Source organism: Dicentrarchus labrax, unplaced genomic scaffold (assembly GCF_905237075.1).
Source record: "Dicentrarchus labrax unplaced genomic scaffold, dlabrax2021, whole genome shotgun sequence".
In the NCBI taxonomy this organism is placed as follows: domain Eukaryota; kingdom Metazoa; phylum Chordata; class Actinopteri; family Moronidae; genus Dicentrarchus; species Dicentrarchus labrax.
The window spans coordinates 18,672,633-18,693,230 of record NW_026136721.1 but is presented as its reverse complement, the minus strand read 5'-3'; the positions used below and the strand labels follow the sequence as shown (position 1 = coordinate 18,693,230).

Sequence of the window (20,598 nt, the reverse complement as noted above, 5' to 3'; positions counted from 1 at the left end):
GAATTTAGATCATATGGTTGCATAATCTTGAATGTGAAACTCCAATATGATTCTCTCTTCATCTGATTGAAGAGGGGAAGCATATGCTTCCACCCTTCAAGTCTTTTGAATGTCTGCAGTTGGTTCATAAATGCAGCTGTGAGGAGAACACATTACTGCCATTTAAGCATCCTTGTACTGGTTTCCGATTGCCTTTAGAATTCATTTTAAGATTGAATTGATCACTTAGTGAATAAGTCATTAAATTGATTAGTTCCACTTTGTATTCCCCGAAATCCCATATGTACAAGGATTAACCTCTTAGGTCATTATTTTGTATTTTTATCACTTCCTGTTATATCATGATGGTGATAAACACAGTCTCATTATTAGTGGTGAAACAATTATTGGGATCAATTGAGAACATTTTTTGAAGTGGTTTATAGTGGTTACAAGTGGTTTGTAACTCAAAATGCCAAAGATTTTAGCTGGTTGAAGCTCTTCCATTGTGAGGTCTTGCTGCTTTCTTCTTTCATATCATTCTAAAAGTTAATATCTTCTAGTCATCTTTGTGACATTATACCGTGTCGTTGTATAGGAGCTCATTAGGACTCCTCCTTTCTCTACACCACCTGTTAACACGTGAGAAAAATTAAACTTAGTTTTCATAACATAGCAGAGTACCATCTCCAAGACAACTGAGCAGGTCCATCCACTAAGAAAGTTCATGAGATGTGGCTGAAAGCTTCACAAACACAGAGTAAATAGATCTTTTGTTGAGAATTAGGAACATGTCCCCAGTTATCACAGACTGTGTACTATAAATGAATAATGTTATGTTTTATTACTGTAGCTTTCACACCACTGTGTATCAACCACATTTAAATCCCCTCTTTATTTTTACTACTCTTTCACTCCCTACCTGTGCTGTCTTTTCTCTCTACTTTGTCATTTTCATTCCCTTTGTATCGCCTGTCCACCCACTGCTTTCATGTTTTACTGCTATCATTTTCAATTCTCACCTGCCTCGCCCACTTTTCTGTAACAGTGAATTGGATTCTTTATTTCCATCGCTCTGCTCTGACTTTACCTATTGAATTGAATTTCTCTACATTACGCCTTCTTCATTCCACCTGCCATTATCTTGATAACCACCTATTCCCACTATGTTGCTCTCTTTCTACCCCCCTCTCCTTCTCATGCAATTTCAATCTTTTTTCCCATGTAAATCAAGTTTCTTTCTCATCATATTCTTCCCAGATTCTGAGCGGCGTGTTGCTGGAGGTGTTGTCTGAAGATTTCCCAGAGTTCTTCACTGCAGAGGTACAGATGGTGTGGACCAAACTGATGGGAGCGGTATACTGGCATGTGACAGGGGCCTACACAGAGGTGGGCTGGCTCCAGGTCTCCAGCTCAGCGGTGTGAAGAGTTTGGAGAAAGAAGGAGTTCTGGGAGGATGGTTTCACAGACATGGACAAGATTAACGTGGTAATCCGTGCAACTATGTACTTTATTTTGGTGACATTTTGGTGCTAAGCATTCATTGCTGTGGTGTTTCTACATCACACTTCCCCGAGATCACTTGGACACCAAACAATGTAGCCAGACAACATTTTACTTTTCTCTTAATGAAGTCTTAGCTAATGTAAGTGGAGCTTCAGTCTATGTTTTTAGCCACGGGCGCTTTCACTGCTAATGCTAACTATCCAGTTCTTCTACTGTTTATTCCAAAAAAAACCCACTGTTGCTACCAAAAGCATTAAACGCATCACTTCCTGTGTAGCATGGGATCATTACAGAGCTACCAAGTAGACAAGCAAGTCCAAAAGCTTTAATAAACTGCTATATTTAATTACTGCTCTGTTTCACATTCACTGACAGTTGACCCTTCACTAAGCTCCCTTAGTTACAAGGCCTGTCAAGCTTTCGAACCTAGAGTACCACATATGGAGTTCATATGGTGTCAGATTAGCCACTCATAATTGTCATTTTTAAAACAATGATTCTTTGATTTCAGACATAGGTAGGCTTTTGCCACCTGTAACAGTTGTTCAAGATTTTAGCTAAACAAGTTATTTAATAATTCTGTCTCCAACTAACACATTTAAACAAATATCCTGTATTACTGTTAGGGTTGCCACCCATCCTGTTGTATACAGTCCCTTATTGAAAAATAACATACATTGTCTCTTACTGTATCAATAAAGGATGCAATTGGTCCTGTATTTTCCTGCTCTCATGCAGATGCTACATTTTCACATGCTTTGAATGACATTTGAAATTATGAAACCAGAAGAGTTTCACGAGACACGTATTGGATCACAATTTGTGGAAGACAATGACACCCTGAATGACAACTTGTCGTCATCACCCTGGTTACAGAGAAGCTGATGTGTGTTTTTCAAAAAATGTTGGTGAATCCCTTTAGCTCAAGTCCGCCCATAAAAAGAAAGAGGCTGTTTTTCTTGTAGATATGAATGGCAGACGGTTCAGTCTTGTTAGTGGGAAGGAGTATTGTGGTGGACTGTCTGCCCTGTAGCAAGATTCTGCAAGGGACACAAATTGATGCATTAAAATTCACCAGAAAGCAGGAAATTAGTTAACACTCAAAATCTGATGGGTGAGGACCCCGAGACCTGATGCTGTCCCTTATTTCTCCACACTCAAGGTGGCAACCCTAATTACTGAATGCGCTTTTGAAGGCTACATAAGTGCTACATGTTATTCTAAAAAGCTAAAGCTGAACGTCCAAAGCAAAAAGACAGCCTCTTCACCAGCTGATCAAACATGTAGAACAGATGGCAAACAAAGAAGGACATTGTTCTTGTATTTCAGTGTAGCTATTTAGTATTGGTGGTGGTACAATATGATATGGAAAATGTTGATAAAAATATTGTATTATAGCATCATAGTATCCTTCAGGACTGGCCCCAGTGCTGTGGGTAATACTAACCACACAATGGATGTGTCGGCCCTGACTAAGTTAGTTAATTATATACTGCGTGGTCTTGAAAGTGACGCTGGGGTAGGTTATTACCATATGTAGTTAACTACTTAGCCAGACGTGCTAACATTTGCAGCTTTGGTTAGAGCAGACAGACACACTGGTAAGATACTGAGGTCCCTCCAAGCATTGTATATATTGCTCTTACTGCAGCTTCTTTCACACTGCTTTTGCATGTGGAGAAATCCAAAGCTTGACAGGCCTGCTGTGCCTAGTTACAGATAATCTAAAGTAATGTTGGACAATCACTGTTCAGGGTAGGGTTTTAGTGAAGGGTCAGCTGCAGATGGCAGAATTTATTTGTATGAAAATGTTGCGGATTATTACTTTACAGAGTTCATTTCTGTGGAAACCTGCAGTGAGAGAAGCATCTTCCGGCTATGCCGCACAAATGTATACACCTCATGATATTCTGAAAGGGAGATTAAGAAATGTGTAGACAAGAAATGATTTTTAAGCTCTGAGAGGGGGGCAGTTAGTTGTTGAAGCCCTGGCTATGGGACCATGGAGCTGCTGACTGTTAATAGATTCTCTTTGTGTCCTACTACAGTATGTTTAGGGGACCTGCGCCCCTTTCTTTCTCTATTGATGCATTGCGTGCTCTTAATGTCTTGTTTAACTTTACAGAGGTGTTGTTTGTATAAGTGTACAGTGGGCAAGTGTGCATACTCTTCTGCCTTTGTTTACAACTCATTGACACGTTGATCTGTTGACGTGTTAAAGAGGGCTGTTTTTTCTTTGCTAAAAGTCTTGGACTCGCAGCAATGCTTTAAGTTTTTTATTTGCCTATCACTTTCATTACACAACATTGTGAAAGTGTGATGGAAAATATCAGACTGTGGACACAATCAGCAACCACACATGTACACATCCGCACACAGGCATGCTATAAGACCTTTCCTATGCTAATATTTACAGGACTGTCCATTAGTTTACCTCTTCAAAACCCCGTCAGAGAGACACGCTGCATTAAAGGCTCCATTAAGGGCTTTAGAAAGTCACTCTGGAGGTCTGCGAAAAAAACATGTCAGCTTTAGAAGTGCCATGAATCTGTCTCTGACCAATCTAACAAAGTTTAATCTTTCCTCACAGTTTCACAGTCTCTTAACTCATATTCAGACATCATATTCAGACATCCTATTCATGGTGATCTAACCCCTCCTCAAACACACTGCATACTGTCAGACTACCTTTCTTTACCTTACTTAACCTCATCGTCGTGTCACCACAAGTCTTTGGACTGCATGTACTCCTGTAAGCAGTCCCCATCTGCGAGTCTCTCTCTAGTCAATTCCCAAACAAACATAGATGGCAAATCTGTTTAGGATGGACATTTGATCCAATCTTCAGTTTGCATCTGCTCCAGTGACGTCCTGCATCTGCCATCAGACCACCCTTGGCATCGGCATCTGGCATTAATGAGGAAGTAATGAGTCTCCTCTCCTCCTCATTTGGTCATTCATCTACTGTAACTTCCCATTGCCTTCGTAAGAACCACCTCACCGGGAACAAAAACAATTATGACTGGACAGATGGTCCTAAACCCACCATGCTGTGTCAGCTATTCACAATAATGCTTTAAAAAATGTCTTTCATTCACTTGCAGGAAAATCATTTTGTTGATTTATTGATGTTTCTCATTCATTTCTGCTGTACAAATTTAACATGCAAGTTAAACCTATTTTCACACAAAAACACAAGGCAATGACTAGATTCCAGCAATCATTGCAATGCAGCAATTAAAATGCTATTAGATATCTGTGTTTGACAAGTTAAAAACATTTGCTGGTCTGTTCAACTTTAGTTTCATTCCACGTTTTCCCCTGGTCGTACGTGTTCCCCTTGTAATGGCTCTGTGCCCTCCCCTGGTTTGAGAACCACTGCCTTAGACAGACTCGTCAATAAGTGTGTTTTCAAGTGTGTTTGTATATGCAAATAAAAAAAAGCTGTGTGGCAAAAACTAAAATGTAAAAACATGTTAACATATGGCAAAATCAGTAGCGTATCAGTAAAAGCAAAATGCAATGGAAACAGACTTAGCAAATACACTCTCTAATCTGTGATCTTGAGATAACAGAATTAAAACAATAATTGAAACAATTAAAACACCACAGCCACTCATAGCTTCAGTATCTGTAAAAAAAACGGTTATTTACATCCTGTGCAGAAATTCTCTAAGAGCTCTCATTAAACGAGCTCCTTTTCAAGTTGAACTGGAGAGTCGTAAGCCTATGTCACACAGTGATAAGTCAGTCAGGTGGATAAAAATACACACAACAGTCAAACAAACCTCAAGGTAAACTATTTCCACTTTGGCTCAAATAGCTCTGGAGGCTGTAAAGCTGCTGTCAGTCATAAATGCTCCGGTTCAAAATACACACCGGTTCTATTCTTTGCCCGACTTCTGACGTCAGCGCCCCTCTGAGGTCAGACTTCAAGTATCTTGAGGTTCAGGAATATTTTTGTTAAGGGGAATTCCCCTGACATCTTGTTTATTAAACATTGTGTGGTGTGAATCCCATCTGCAAACACACACACACACACACACACACACACACACACACACACACACACACACACACACAATGTACTGATGGAGATGTACTGTTGCACATGCTAAGCTGCAGGCTTTGTGTCCCTATTCGTCTATATGAAGCACGTTCCTCATCACACTATAAACACACACTTGCACGTACAATTATGTGCAAACACATCCCAATTACTCTTGCTCACTTGCTTTCTTTATCACTTTTCTCACTCACAAACACATGGTCTTGCATTAAATTGTCCTGAGTCGGGCATGTCCTTGCATGCCAAGTGTACTACAGCAGCACTTAATCCAATATATATTTTTATTTAATCTGAAAATTAGACAAATATTCCCATGTTCATTAATTCATTTCATACATTTGTTCTCTGTCAGCAAATAAGGGCATCACAGCATATGTGGAACTATGTGTTTTTGTTGTGAAATGTTTCTGTCTATCAGTTAAAAAGTTAGGACTTTATATTTTTCTAAATATATCTATGAGAAGGAATCTATGTATTTGAATACTGTATATGAATATGTCATTGTATACTGCGTTGTTGGTGGGAGAGAGTGCAGTGGCTTTGTAGTGTTTTGAGCATGTTTGCACAGCCTACAACAGGCTTGTACCTTCGCAGACCTGGTGAAAATGAATCATGACCATCAATAAAATATACTTGTAAATTTGTCTCTGTCCAATGAGGGCTTTTGTAAAAAAAAAAAAAAAAAAACAAAAAAGAGTACATTAGATTTAACAACCGAGATGTGACTTCTAGCTTCTTGTAATGTTTTCACAACATATAACCAACAAGCAGGGGTGGGGAGGGGGGCTTCTGGGGCTCCAGCCCCAAATGTTTTCAGTAAAGCTCTGAATCTTTTAGGCTTTTAAAATAACCTCAACTGCGTGTCATTTCTCTTTAGTCTCTCTGACTGGACTGGACCTGCGTTCTGTTAATGGGTAGATATCACCATCTTTTATAGTATTATTGCAAATGGATTCACATGTATCGGATTTGTCAACTTAACATTAGTCCTATGAACTCTGCTCCAACATAGTTTAATTAGGTTTTAAATAGGTTTCAAGATTAGTAATGCTAATGCTAAATTGGTCATCCTTAACATTTGTTGTGTTATAGTTTCAGAATGATGAAGACAGTTAGATACAAAATAGTATATAGGCTCTAGAGGATGATTTGTTTTCCTGGGCAACTATCATGTTTTTCCTAAATGATGTACAGACCTTCAGGTATACTCTTATATAAAATGGCATAAAAAACAGTGCATATAGACCCCCCGTAGGTTTGGCTAAGCCCAAAAGCTTACAGCGTCTGGCTCCACCACTGCAAACAAGTACAATATGACTTTGTTTCAACGTCGAGGTTAAAATGAATCAGAAATATCACTGGCGAAATTATGTTATATTAAGTCCATGCAAAGGCAATTGGCTGCTCCGACTGCCAGTCCATGATCACTAGAAGAGGTTACATCCAGGTTACATCACCTGGAAAAAAAATTGTTTGCATTTAAACATTTTACTTTTTATCTCGAGGGACTGCCACTGAGGGCAAGAGTAGAATAAAAGTCAACTCCTCACACTGAAATTTCAGGTTAAAATTAGTTAATGTGTTTCTATCTTTGAGAACAGTAAAGGGATTAAAACATATATACATACATACGCCAGAAATAAGGATCAGTCTAAAGTTATAACGTGAAAGGTTTATTGTTATAACACTATGTTTGTCACATTTCTTCCTCCTTTCCTCCTTTTATTTTGTGATCTCTCTTTTTCTGCCCAAAGTTGTATTTTTTTGGACCTCTTTACCAGGTATCACAAGCGAGAGTGCAACTAAACAAACCGTCTCCATGGTGACTGTTTACTGCTGTAAAATCTGTTTCAGTACCGTAAATGCCTTGCATGAGAAAACCCCTTAAATAAGTCCCTCAGCTCAGGAGAAATTACACCGTAAGTGTCATAGTTAAGGAGACTTATTTAAGTTAAGGTGCTTTGTGCAACTGGCCCCAAATTGTCAAAACTCACTCGAACAGTCCTGTAACTTCACCACTCTGTACATTACTCCGTGACTTGAATCGTGGAGTCACAAAGTGCTCAAATCACAGACAGAACAAAGAAACACCAAACTATTTAAACCTAAAGATCTAGGCCTGTCGTCTTAAACAGCATACATGGTAAAAAGGCATTAAAGCAAAATAAAAAATGGAAAAAGTGAAACCCAGAAATTAATACTGCTTTGGACTTTGGCAGCAGAAAATAAGGAAAATGTGTTCTTTTTGTTAAAATGATTTTGCTCTTCGAGGACAAAAGCATGTGTATTTCCAGTCTAATCCTGGTTGATATTAATATATGTATTTCAATCTCCTCAGCCAAAGGTGACTCTGACCCAGATAACCCAACGCTGCATATTTCTCCTGCAGGTAGTCAGTGCAGATACCCTACTTGGCAGTCCCAGTGTTTCAGGAACAAGAGATAATTAAATGGAATGAGATGTAAATGTTCTTAATCAATGATTAATGGCTGCCTGTTCGCTGCTTGACGCTCCAGGCGAGACTCTATCTAAGGCTCCAGTGGGAGGTTCATGCAGGGAGGAAGACACTAATTCTTCAAATCTATATAGTAATTTATTCAAACCGTACATCTTATCATCAAAGAAGACTTTGTTTTATCTGGTTCCTGAATGCAAGGAAGTGATTAAGAGTTTTTAATATTCTTCTTTTATAAGAGGATTTCATACATGCTGTCTGTCAGAGTAATTATGATTTCAGCATTTTGCACACTAAGTTACTGTGTAATGGTTGTAATGTTGTTATGGTTGTAATGGTTGGGTTAAAAATGTATGGCCCAGGAATCAATATAATATTCAGGAAATCAATTGTACCTTCTTGCTGCCTGGCTTGAGCAATAGGAATAGGTGAAGCAGGTAAACACCATGAGAGTCAGAAAATAGAGTCATTCTCCCCTGAGTGTCTCCATCGTGCACAGTGTGGTCGATAGGACACTGACTTGTCACCATGGCGACACATTTTCCCAGTGCCAGATATTGTCAGTTCCGTAGAGCGCTGACAACATGGGCTCATCACATCGCATGCAATTGATACCCAAACACACCTGGACAAACTCTATTTTACTCTTTGAAAACACACAGAGGCTAATAATAGGTTCGCTTTTAGAAGCACAACAGACTCTGTTACTCAGAAGCTAAAAATGCGAGGGAGAAATATCTTGAAATATCACCTGACATTTATCATTTAATCAAGTGTGCATGCAGACACACTCACGCCTTTGTCAGCAGGTAATTAATGCTGATTAACCAGTCAATTTGAATATAAATTGACAAAGGAGTTTAATTTGGTAAGAAATATATTAATAACGTAATGATTTCCCATAAGATACGCCCCAAATCCCCAGGAAGAGCGCCAGGATTCATTTGAGTATCAAAGTCAGTGTGATTCATTCTCCGGGGACCTTGAATGTTTATACTAAATTTCAAACCTTAGAGTCATACCATCAGCATGGCTAAAAATGAGTGCATGCAGGATAAAACTAGCATACAGAATTTAATAGCAGTCTACAGTAGCACACATCGTCCCTTTGTTAAACAATTTGATCATAAGTCCTGACATTTAGGAAAGCTAACTGCCACACTAAATCCCCTAATTCTTTAAATCAAACAAGCCCAGAGCACGGTTAAGCCAGCCAGCCCATGCAGGTCAACACAAATAACAGCTCTGTGACACTGAAACCCCCTGATGTTTAGGCATTGGTGAGTCTGTGCAGCTCTCCATCAACACAAAGCTTGAAAGGAGGCCTGGAGAATTTTCCAATTAGGCGGCATGAGCCCGTCTCAAAGCAGCAGATGAGATGCACAGCCACATCGCTGCAACTTGACATTCCTGACAGCCACTTGTGTGAACTTCCATCTGTCTGCCGTCCATGCACCAGAGGTTTCATGACAGAGCGGTGACAGTCACAGATGCCGTTGTGGGGAATGTCATCGCTGGCTTAAGAATATCTACGTCCTGCTGTCTGCAAGAAATATAACTTCAGCCTAATGAGACAGAGAATGGGGAGGCTTAGGATTTGATTTGTGAGTGCATTTAGAGCCATCCTCTGTCTTGGAGCCATCCTCATTATGTTGCCAGGTTGTTGTTGTTGTTGTTGTTGTTTTCTATTTAACAATGGCCATCATGCACTAGTATCTGAGTGTAATACAGCTTTTAATGTGGCATAAAATGCTACAGCAGCTAATCCTCAATCACACATACATTGTCAAGGAGCATATGAACAGCACCTGAACAATTCATGCTGCCTAGACACTGTTTTTTGAGAAATCCTTTCCCAGGACATTATCCAGGAGATTTTTTTTGACAATACACGACAGCACTTGCTCACAAACGTACATTTAATTTACTAGTTGACCTAGTGTCGACACATTAACCCCAGTTTCATTCCTCCTTCTTTAATGATGCAGGATTCATGATGAAGTATCCCAATCCAATTAAATTTGGATTAGACTTGGAGGACACTGGACTGGTAATTATGATAACTACAATATGAACATGAACTTAAAGCATAAGGCTAAGTAACCTGCAGCTGCAGGTAGAGCTGACTAGTACATATAATACTTGGTGGATGATTAGGGGGATGAGGGGCAGGTGTACAGGCAGGTGACTCGGGAACAGTAGGGAAACCTTGGGAGAACTGCTGGGCGGTGAAGGCATGACAAGGTCCGGCTTAACAGGAAGATGTGGTACATGGCTGAAAAAGATGCAAAGCAATCCGTCAAAAAAGCCTGGTGCTTTTCATTGGAGATTACGCAGTACATATCTGAATCATGCACAATAAGTGCACACACATCACAACGAAGCTTAGGTGTGCAGCGATGCTGTGCCTCAGTAATGCACCATGTCATCTTTTCTAATCTGGGTTTGACTAATCCCCCAATGTTCCTGATCCAGCCAGGCAGGCTGAGAGAGGGAGAGACAAACAGGTCTCCTCGGCTGTGGTGAGTGGATTCACTATGGATGGTTAATTTGGACCCCGCGGTCTCTTTGGCTGCAGGGTGGTGGGCTCTGGAGATCATGTGCACCACTATCATGGTTCTCTCCACTCTGGCTCTAGTACTGCGCCAGCATTTCAACAGCCGAGTCAAGACGTAAGTTGTTGTTTTTATGAACTTTTATTTAAGCATGCCTGGGTTTAATAATTCATTATCCTTTTTTGGTGCTGCCATGTAATTTTATTTAGTTTCATACAGTTAAACAACATCTAAATATGAATTAGTTCCATTAATGTAACACTTTACAAAAGAGCTGTAGACTGGAGACTTGACTGCCTGAATGAATACATGACCTACTCTCAATTAAGACTCAAAACACTGCTACAGTTTTGAACCAGTAGAATATTTACAATAAAACCTTTTAATTAACTATTCATGCTTCCAGTCACTGTTGAAATATGTACTGGAGGTTATTAAACTTGCAATTTGTTGCCCAAATTTTATAAAAAGTCCAAATTTAGAACTCCTCCCCTCTATGAATGTTTTTGCAAATAAATCACAAAATCTGCTCTCTTGCTCTGTGACTGTGGAGGTGAATGCTACATTTATGTAATATTTTGCCTAAAAACTCTGAAATACTGTCAATACCATCAATACCTGTGTAATATGTGTGTGTCGTAGAATTTAAACTCCTCTTCATCTTTATAAATTCCAGAAATATTACAGAGGAAGTTATCTCAGTGTCCATGGTTACTAAACCCATGTTTTATTGGTCTGTTGGCCACATCAGAGGGAGACACATGTGGCTTATATAAATCCTGAGCCCTCTTGGTCAACTCAGTAAGAATAAAGGGTACATTTGTGTTTGTGAATTATTCATTTTTGTTACACAAATTTGCAGCACCGCTTTTTCCTTTTCTAAAATAATCAATAGAAATACATTGACAGCTTGTTTTATAAATATCACACACAATTATCGCCAAATTCTGTCCATTTTGTGATCCATGCAGCACTCTTAGGCCAGCGCTGTGTGCATTTACTCTCACTTACTAGAACTAATATAGTACAAGGTTGAAACTGATTTAGTTTAATTCAGTGGTAATCCAAATTTCAGATGTGTCACAGAAAGCCTGCTTTAATCTTCAGTGTATCCTTTCTAAAAAACAGCACAACTGAGGTTCAGGTTGAAAGCTTTATGTTAAACTCTTTCATTTATCTTTAAATACAGTGAAATGGTTTTACTTTCGTCAGGTGCTCTAGAGATCTTCATAACGTTTGAGAATAAATTGCTTGAGATGTGATCATCCTCAGGTTGTCAGATATTGATCTCTTCACACAATTATGTGTAATGAGGTGCAGTGCCTCAGTTGGAGATGCATGGCTAATGCCAGAGCATGACAAAGTAGAGACCACTACATGAGTCATTTTCCAAGAGCCCTCAGAAGCTCAACCCCCGGGCAGGGTCTGTCCTTGGATCTTTGGCTCATTACAACGTTCAACATCTACGGACGGATATAGCAATTATATGGTGTGAATAACACCACGGCTTGGGGCTTGAATTGATTCCAAGGTGGCTGTGTGCTGGGAAACGAGCTCTGATTACTGTGAAATGTTTTTGTCTTTCTCAGTTAGTCAGCCTCATTGTGACTGTTTTGTCATTGAGGGGAATCTCCGACAGCTGGATGCTATTCTGAGCTGACTAGAAACTGATTGCAAATGTCAAGATTATTATGTTGAAAGCTTCAGTAACGCTGAAAAAAAGCCAATGCTGGGTTAAGATGCCCTTTATGAAGGTTGTTTTACATAAATGCCAGAGCAAACAATTAATTATGATATGACTGATTGTTTAGGTTTCAGGTATATGCCTTAAATATGACATTTCAGAAGGAGTTTAATATAAGATTGTGATACTTTATATAGAAATGGACTGAACAAACTGTAAGGGGTGGATTTAGACACACTCTTTTCTGTTTTTTTTTCATAAAATGCCATGGATCCAAATAGGTAATTTACTTAATTATACAGGTACATCCAGTAATAGCCAGCCTTTTGTTTTGACATTCAACTAAATAATAATTGTACTGTATGCAGTTGCTGAAAGGTTGAATCATAATTTATAAATACATCATGAAGGAACCACTGGAAACCAATTCTGATATTTTCTGATGAGAGGAAAAATATAAGTACAATCTTCTAAGAATTACATTTACTATTTTGCACCAGCTCAATATAGGACCGTCCTGATGTACTGTATCAACAAATAGACATATTTTCACATTAAACATGCTTGTAACATTTTTACCAGTGTTTTACGTTTAGCCCTTTTACCACAGATTATGCATAATAAGGTATGTTTAAATTATTTTGATTTTTCATTGTGCTTTTCCAGCCCTCCATTATTTCACTACAAAGTGAAGGCCAACTTTAGACCCTTGAGTGAGTAGTTTTTGGGGCATGTTTTTTTAGAAACATATAACATTGTGGAGGTGAATAAACATTCAGGATCCTTACAGTGACCAATATGCAGTATTGAGTTTCACAGTTGAACAACACTAAGTCCATAATGTTCACCATCTTAGTTTTGTGTTTAAACAAACAGCACTAAACATGTGATATAGCTGAGGCTGCTGGGAATGTCAATGGTTGTGCAGGTATTTAATCATAAATAAAAGTACTGGACTAAGAAAAGACCTGATGGTGGCGCTCTATGAAAGCTTGTTACAATTCATCCTGAGGGGAACATTAATGTCTGTTAGGATTAAAGATCCAGTGTTTAGGATTTAGTGGCATAGCTGCAGTTCAAAACCCTGTCCCTTCACCCTCCCCTTCCAAGTGCAAAGGAGAAATAACAGTGGCCACAAAATGACTGAAAAATGCAAACGTCCCTATCTAGAGCCAGTTTGGTTTGTCTGTTCTGGGCTACTGTAAAAGCAGGGCAGTTCAACATGAAGGACTCCATGGAAGGCAACCCAAGGTGTCTGTAGATAAAAAGGTAATTTAACCTTTTCAAGGTAAAAAAAAAAAAGCGCTGTGATTCTTATATTCAGGTGATTATACACTAATGAAAACATATCTGTGAATATCATAATATTCCATTTCTGCCAATAAATCTCCCCAAATGTTACACACTGGACCTTTAAGCCAAAGTGTTGGACAAATTCTAGTTTTGCTTTGCTGGGGATCACATGTATACACATGATACATCGTCTTGGGATCATCATCCAGTAGTTGTTGAAATATAGTATTTCATCTGGACCAAAGTGATGGACCGATCCGCTAACATGGCTAGAATTAAAGTTGTCAGTGCTTTCTGGTGAACAAACTATGTGGCAGAGACTCTGTTTCTAAACTACCTTAAACATACCTTTGGCATTTCTGAGCTGAAGTTTCTTGTTATATGTCGGCTGATATATACATACGCCTATACTGGATGAAAAAGGTCAGGCTTTAATTAGTATGAAAATGTGACATTAATTAAATAGGTTTTATGAATTTAAAAGAAAACCAGAAACGTGCATTAGAAACACACAGAATTCACTTTTTAAACTTTCTTGAATGGAATAAAAGACATCATCAGGGAATCTAATTGGTTTTGTGTGCGTTCACTGAGCTGCACTGCTTTACAAACTGCAGTTATAACACAACTGTTGGACCAGAAAGTGCAGCCTCAAAACAGAATTATTTTCACTACATTTATATTCAAATAAGTAGGACATTTTGTTAAAGAGACTTTGAAAGAAGAATAAGACACATATCCCCACCCTCTCTGTTTGACAGCAGATTATTTCCCTTCTTATAATGGTAATACTTAACCCACTATTATCACTTACTCATCACCTTCACAGTTGTTTCTCATCTTTTTAATTTTTAGTCTATGATTATAACACACTGCTCTGATCCCTCCCCTCCATCTCTTCTTCCTCTCAGCTTTCCAAAAGACTCGGGGGAGGAGGAGACCCCCATGGTGCAGAGCAGCAAAGACTCTGAGAAGTGAGGCTCAGTGTGTAACCAGGCATCTGCCTCAGGTAAACAATGACAATTATACCGTTGTCTTGTGTCACCTGTCCACACATGGCCAGGTCATTTTTGCTGTTTTTTGTGACAAACTGGGACGTCAGTGTCAACCCACAGCTTTTTCAACAAATCAGTCAGAGGCTAATCCACTCTTTGCAAGTCTTCCTCTTTAGTTGCAGCGCTGAACGATTTAGATTGTGCACTTTTCCTTTTGCTCGACAGGATCTGTGACTCATCAACCACATCTCAAATTGTGTCTACTCATGCAAAAAGGTCTGCTGTTGCTCTAGTCTGAGCCAACGAGAGCCTCTGTGAGCAGGATTAAAGTGTCTGACAGTACCAACAGATTAATCATTGTTCAACTACATGTAGGTAACTATTTAACATTTGAATTCTCCCTCTTTCCCAAGAAGGGCAATGTCTTTAATGAATCTTCTTGTGGCCAGTTGTATAAGAATATAAATATCTCAAACCATTTGTTTGACATAAAGCTAATTATGCTGTTGTCTTATTGACAGAAAATTGGATAGTGGGACTGTTTGTCATTTTCATTTCACCCTTATTTAATACTGGGCAACAATAAAAGTATTGAGTCTGTGCAGTTGATACAGTAATATTCCAATATTGGAGGATAAAATGTCTTTCCACCCACTTACACTGACTTACCAGTTTATTCTGTATACTTGACAAGGAGAAGGACAAATGAGCTTCTCCTGCACAAAATCTCTGTCTTTTATGACCAACTAACTAAATAACTAAATAAATCAATCAATAAATAGATATATAAATTCATTCATACATACATACATACATACATTACATTCAGTGTGTTTGTTTCCCCAATACAAATTTAGAAAAATAGCTGCAGTGTGGTTAAGAATTCACCACAATGATCAAGACATCAGGTGAATCTTTTGCTTCTTCACCACCGGAGCCTTTGTCCTTCAGTTTTTTGTTAACATAGTGTTGTCTGTGCATTCGACTACAAACTACTATCTACTAAAAACAACAACATGATTCAGAAACTATCTCATATACACTGAAACCACATTTAGTCTAACTAATGAATGTGTTTTATCTCTCTGCAGATATTTAGGCAGCGTTGAAATATCAATAGGCTCAATAGGTACATGTTCAACAGGTGAGACCTGCATTATTGTGACCAAACCTTCATAGTGGCATCCTTTAATGTTTATAACACAATGCCAGTAACAAATCCATTATTCAGAAACACTGCAGTGAAAGGTATACATAGAATTTAAAGATGTGTATTTCATCAGCTTTCATTGGACTGATAATGGGACTGTAGTGTGGCTACACAATGTACACTGCCAGCCTACATAGCAGAATATTGTCGATCCAGCACACCGCTACCACCCACAGTTTGCCTCTGTGTTGAGAAGTATCAGTTTCCAGATTCAGGTTACACTGTAGGAAACTGTGTTGGAGTGGGCGGACGTGGTCAGTGCAGTGACCCACCGTGCTGGCTTGGTGACACACTGCGTGGACGGGGACAACATCATGGCTAGGAGGGGAGACAGCTGGGCAACTGATGCATATTTGCCAGAGCACTGGAGGGATGTGCGAGAGTGGAGCATAGAGAAGAGACAAAACCACGGAGTAAGACCGTCTGTACCTCTGAACCAGTTCTGTCCTGCTCGTTCTCTCTCTGTCTTCACACACTGTAGCCTAAACATTTTATGGTCTTGTTTTCTAGGAACAGTCTTTCTTACAGCTCTTGCACATATCTGTAAACAGAGTGAACCCTGAGCTGCTGTGTGTTGTTTTCCCCCAGTGCAGTCAATACTAAATCATTTGGACACTATGTTATGTATTCTATGCACAGCGCCTATAATTGTCCAGCAGATCAATCAATGCCAGTGCTCCTTCACTTATCTGTAAACTATGCTGCATTGTGTAATAGCTCCATTAGTTGCTTGTATGTTTTACAAAAATGAGTCCTGTTCAGTTCCGTTGTTTGTGGAGCTGCAACAATATATTTATCAACAGGGATCAATAAAGTTCCCTCTTAAGAAGCAACATGAAATACAGTTAGTGTTATACATTTGCTCATTTATTATATGACCCCTCGTAAGTAGTGTGTGGGACATCATGTAATGATTGCAGAACTGTTTGTCTTTTGCATAACACAGTAAGTCAAGATCAATACATTAACAGACTTTATTTATTTTGAGTTTATCTCCGTGAGGCAGAATTTTTAGAGCTAGAACTTCTCTCTCCTTAAAGCTTTTAAATAAAGTTAATATTAAACAGACACAATCTGTACTAATTAATGTATTCATTGATTTACTTGAATGAACTGATTAACACATATGTGTTACATAAGAGTCATTATGAAGCACCATTACACCATGCTGTGCTCCCAGTTAATAAAATAAACATGACTTATAACAAAAAGAAGGACAAATCTGCCTGTCGGCACATACCCGTCTCCAGCCATGTGTGAATTTTTAATTTATTTGAAAAGTAAATATAAATAAAAATACCCAAAATAAATTAATAACTATCCGCCCGAGTGCCTGACAGACAGCCATCGTGTTCTTCATAATATGACTTGGCTACCACATGTGTTTCCAGATAAACACAAAGCTATTTCTCCCTTTTGGAACATTCAGTTTTTTAAGATGGTAGAGATTCAGCATCCTGCTCAGTGATGACAGCTTGAACCTCAACCCTGCAAACTACAAGTCACTGTATTTTTATAGTTCAGTGAGTAAATGTTTTACCCATATAGATACAATATAGATGTAATCCTTTTTCCACAAAGTTTAATCCTCTCTTATAAGTTTGTTTTCAGCATCTCTTCTTAACCCTTGTATTATGTTGAAAAAAGACATGATTTGTGCGGTCATTTTGACCCGTACGGTAAATCACCAAAACAGTCAGAAAACAGGTAAACCAATAACAACTTTATTTTAGGTTATATAAACATTTAGAAAAGTGACATACAATACATTTTAATCCAACACCATATTTAAGAAATATTTAGTCTAATCCTCGTCCTCCTCTCGGGTCAAAATGACAATTCTTCCCCTTCTTTCCCCGCCATGCTCTCCCTTCCTCTTCTCATCCTGTTTTCCTTCTCTCTGTTCATCCTCCTCATTCCCTTCTTTCTCTCCCTTCCTTCCTTCCTTTCTCCCTTCTACCTTCCTACCTTCCTTCCTTCCTCCCTTCCTCCTTCCTGACCAAAGAAAGCACAAGGGCTAAGATATGAGGGATATGAAGAGCGAAATGCGATGAATCTCATCAACTCGTGTGACAGCAAATCTTGTAGGACCGGGAGTCATTTGATCACATTGGAAGATGATAGTCTGCCTCGGCGGGGTGGTGATTTTGGACCATTTTATAACCGTCCTAGATGCCCATGTCCCCTCGTGGATGATGATTCTGCATTCCTTGGTTTCATCTGTGGAGGAACAACGGCAGACTTGTCCTCGAATCCTCCTCATCGTAGGAAAATTGACAATCTGGATCAGCAATAACATTGTCCTCTGTCTCTGAAAAATCCTCGTTTCGAAATCTCTCCTCACATCACTATCCCAGTTAAAAATCGTGATAAAGCCTCCTCAGTTGTCATCCTTCGGAGCTCATTTTTGGTGAGTTTGTCAAAGAGATGACATGAGAACAGTGACAAGGACAAGTGTGAGAAAGTTCCCTCTCCACACACCTGGCTCGGGTCCAGAGGCAATCAAAATACAAACAATTGTACATCAAAGTAAAAGTACATCAAAGAGACATGTATATTTTGGATCGAACAGCTATTTACCCACATTAAACGTCTGGGTCAAAATGACCCGCAACATCATCTTTGTATACCAACTCTGCACAGACATTCCACTACACATCAAAGTGTCCAGATTTTACACACCAGTTCATGACCCTAGATGAGGAAAAGTCACCAAATTTCAGCAAGAAAAGAAAGGATAACCAGTACTTGATCAACACAAAAACTGAAATGGGTCAAATTGACCCTAACATAATACAAGGGTTAACAGGATCTCAATTCTAGAGATAAAAAGATAATTTAAGGTAATAATCTCAAAGATTTTCATGTAAAGGTCCAGTGTGTTACATTTGAAAGGATCTATTGGCAGAAACTGAATAAAATATTCATGGTATGTTGTCATTAGTACATAATCAGCTGAATATAGGAATCGTTATATTTTTGTGACCTTAGAATGAGCTGTTTTTTTTTATCTATAGATGCCGCCACCATGCATGGAGTCCATGTTGAACTGCCATGTTTCTACAGTAGCCCAGAAGGAACAAACCAGAAAGGGCTGTTTGCACATTTCACAGCCATCATAGTTACTCCTTCACACTTGGAAGGGGAGGGTGAAGCAGGGGAGTTCTTATCTACAACTACACCACTAGATATCAGTAAATCAGTGGACGTTTACGTTACTGCTCATGCAAACCCAATACTTCCGACCTGTAGTATTAAACCACACCTGCTGTTACCACCAGTAACGACAGGTGTCACTAAATCCACCAGGACAGGAATCTTAAGATTTGTAACTTTTGTACTTGCCCCCGCCCCTCCGGGACACTGTAAATAAGGGGAGATATGCTTTAGACTGGAATACTTCCACTGGATGATTTATGTTATTATATCTGTTATTGCCAGTCTCTAGATCTCCCCTTCTCTGCTTTGCTTTGATCTTATTTGACTATCTACTTGTATATATACTTTTGTTGTACTGATAGTTTATTTGGTTTATTTAAGTATTTTAAATTTAATTTTATTGTTTATCTGTTTTTATTTCATCTACTTATTTATTTTTATTAACGTCATCCACCCTGTTATTGTCTTGTGTGCTTGTATAATTCATATTTTTTCTTCCACTATACATGGATGAGAGAAGGCACAGTATGTGTATGGGGTGACTGATGCGACAGTTGGGGGTGGCGGTGGGACTTTTTCTTTTTGTTTTTTCTTTTTTTTAAAAATGTATGTATGTGTGTATGTGTATGTATGTTTATATGTGTTTATGCGTGTATGTATGCATGTATGTACGTATATATATATATAAAAAAATATATATATTTTGTTTTATTTATTTATTTTACATTTTTTTCTCTTTTCTTTTTTTCTGCTACCTTTTCTTTTTTTTATTTATTTATCTTTTAACTTTTTGGGGTAAGGACAGTTGTGAGCTACCTGAAGTCATTTTGGTGTAGATGGTGATTTATTTTCCTTCCTGTTTTGATATTTTTGTGAATACAGAGAGCACTTGTATGTTGTTTATGTTCTATTTCGATAAAAATCAATACAATCTATTTAAAAAAAAAAAAAAGATTTGTAACTTTAAACAAATTCATCAGCCTAAATCAATACAAAACTAAATGTAAAATGACAGATTTTCTTAATGTTCTTGATGTTCTCCTGAAACTAAAGCTAATCCTCTCCTTTGGGGCTCTGTGTGTGTGGTGTGATCACATTTGATTGACGGTGCTGGTAACAAAAACAAGCCACCCACCAACTGTTATCAGATTTTGATTAAAATGTTGTAAACTTCTTCTTCTTCTCAATCGGGTACAAATTCATTGTACCCGATTGAGTGCCTTTAATTTTATTTTATGATACATTTAGCCTTTAAACATCTGTCCAACAACAAGAGACAATTGGTCTTCTAGTCTGTGTTGTTTTTGATTAGTTAGTTCTGTGCTCTGCACCTAAAACTAATTTAAATTAAACAACACGTCTGTTAGAAGTGCAGAAATGTTGAGCACTTCCTGGAGCTTCTTAAGGTTTTATCAATCAAAATATGAAACCACTCTGTTCGCTCAGAACTGGGTCTGCTGTCATCAAAAAGTACATGATCCAATTCTGCTTTACAACATCTCTCTCCAAATGATGAAATACTTCATTTGTTGCTTTCCTTTTAACCTCTTTCCACCCTCCTTCCTTCCCTCCCTCCCTCCCTCTCTCTCTCTTCCACACAGATGTGGGTGTTAGATGTGGAGGGTGTCCTTAGGTCCATGGCGAGACAGCTGGTGAGTTCATCTTAGTCTTTAAAAAAATACTGAGTGTAGTA

General features: G+C 38.5%; 1 protein-coding gene across 2 annotated transcripts in view; it reads left to right on the top strand.

Moving 5' to 3' along the window:
• Positions 1-20,598, top strand: part of cygb2 (cytoglobin 2) — a 36,186-nt gene that overhangs the window by 14,865 nt on the left and 723 nt on the right. The window contains exons 3-4 of one of the 2 annotated variants that reach the window (XR_007881498.1): positions 1,240-1,467; positions 20,507-20,557. Coding sequence is in view for 1 of the 2 variants with exons in the window: in XM_051384139.1 (XP_051240099.1) it covers positions 1,240-1,404 (165 nt within the window). In the remaining variant the exon portion in view is untranslated. Of the gene's footprint in view, positions 1-1,239; positions 6,199-20,506; positions 20,558-20,598 lie in introns of those variants that run through there. The other variant, XM_051384139.1, reaches the window with a different exon arrangement.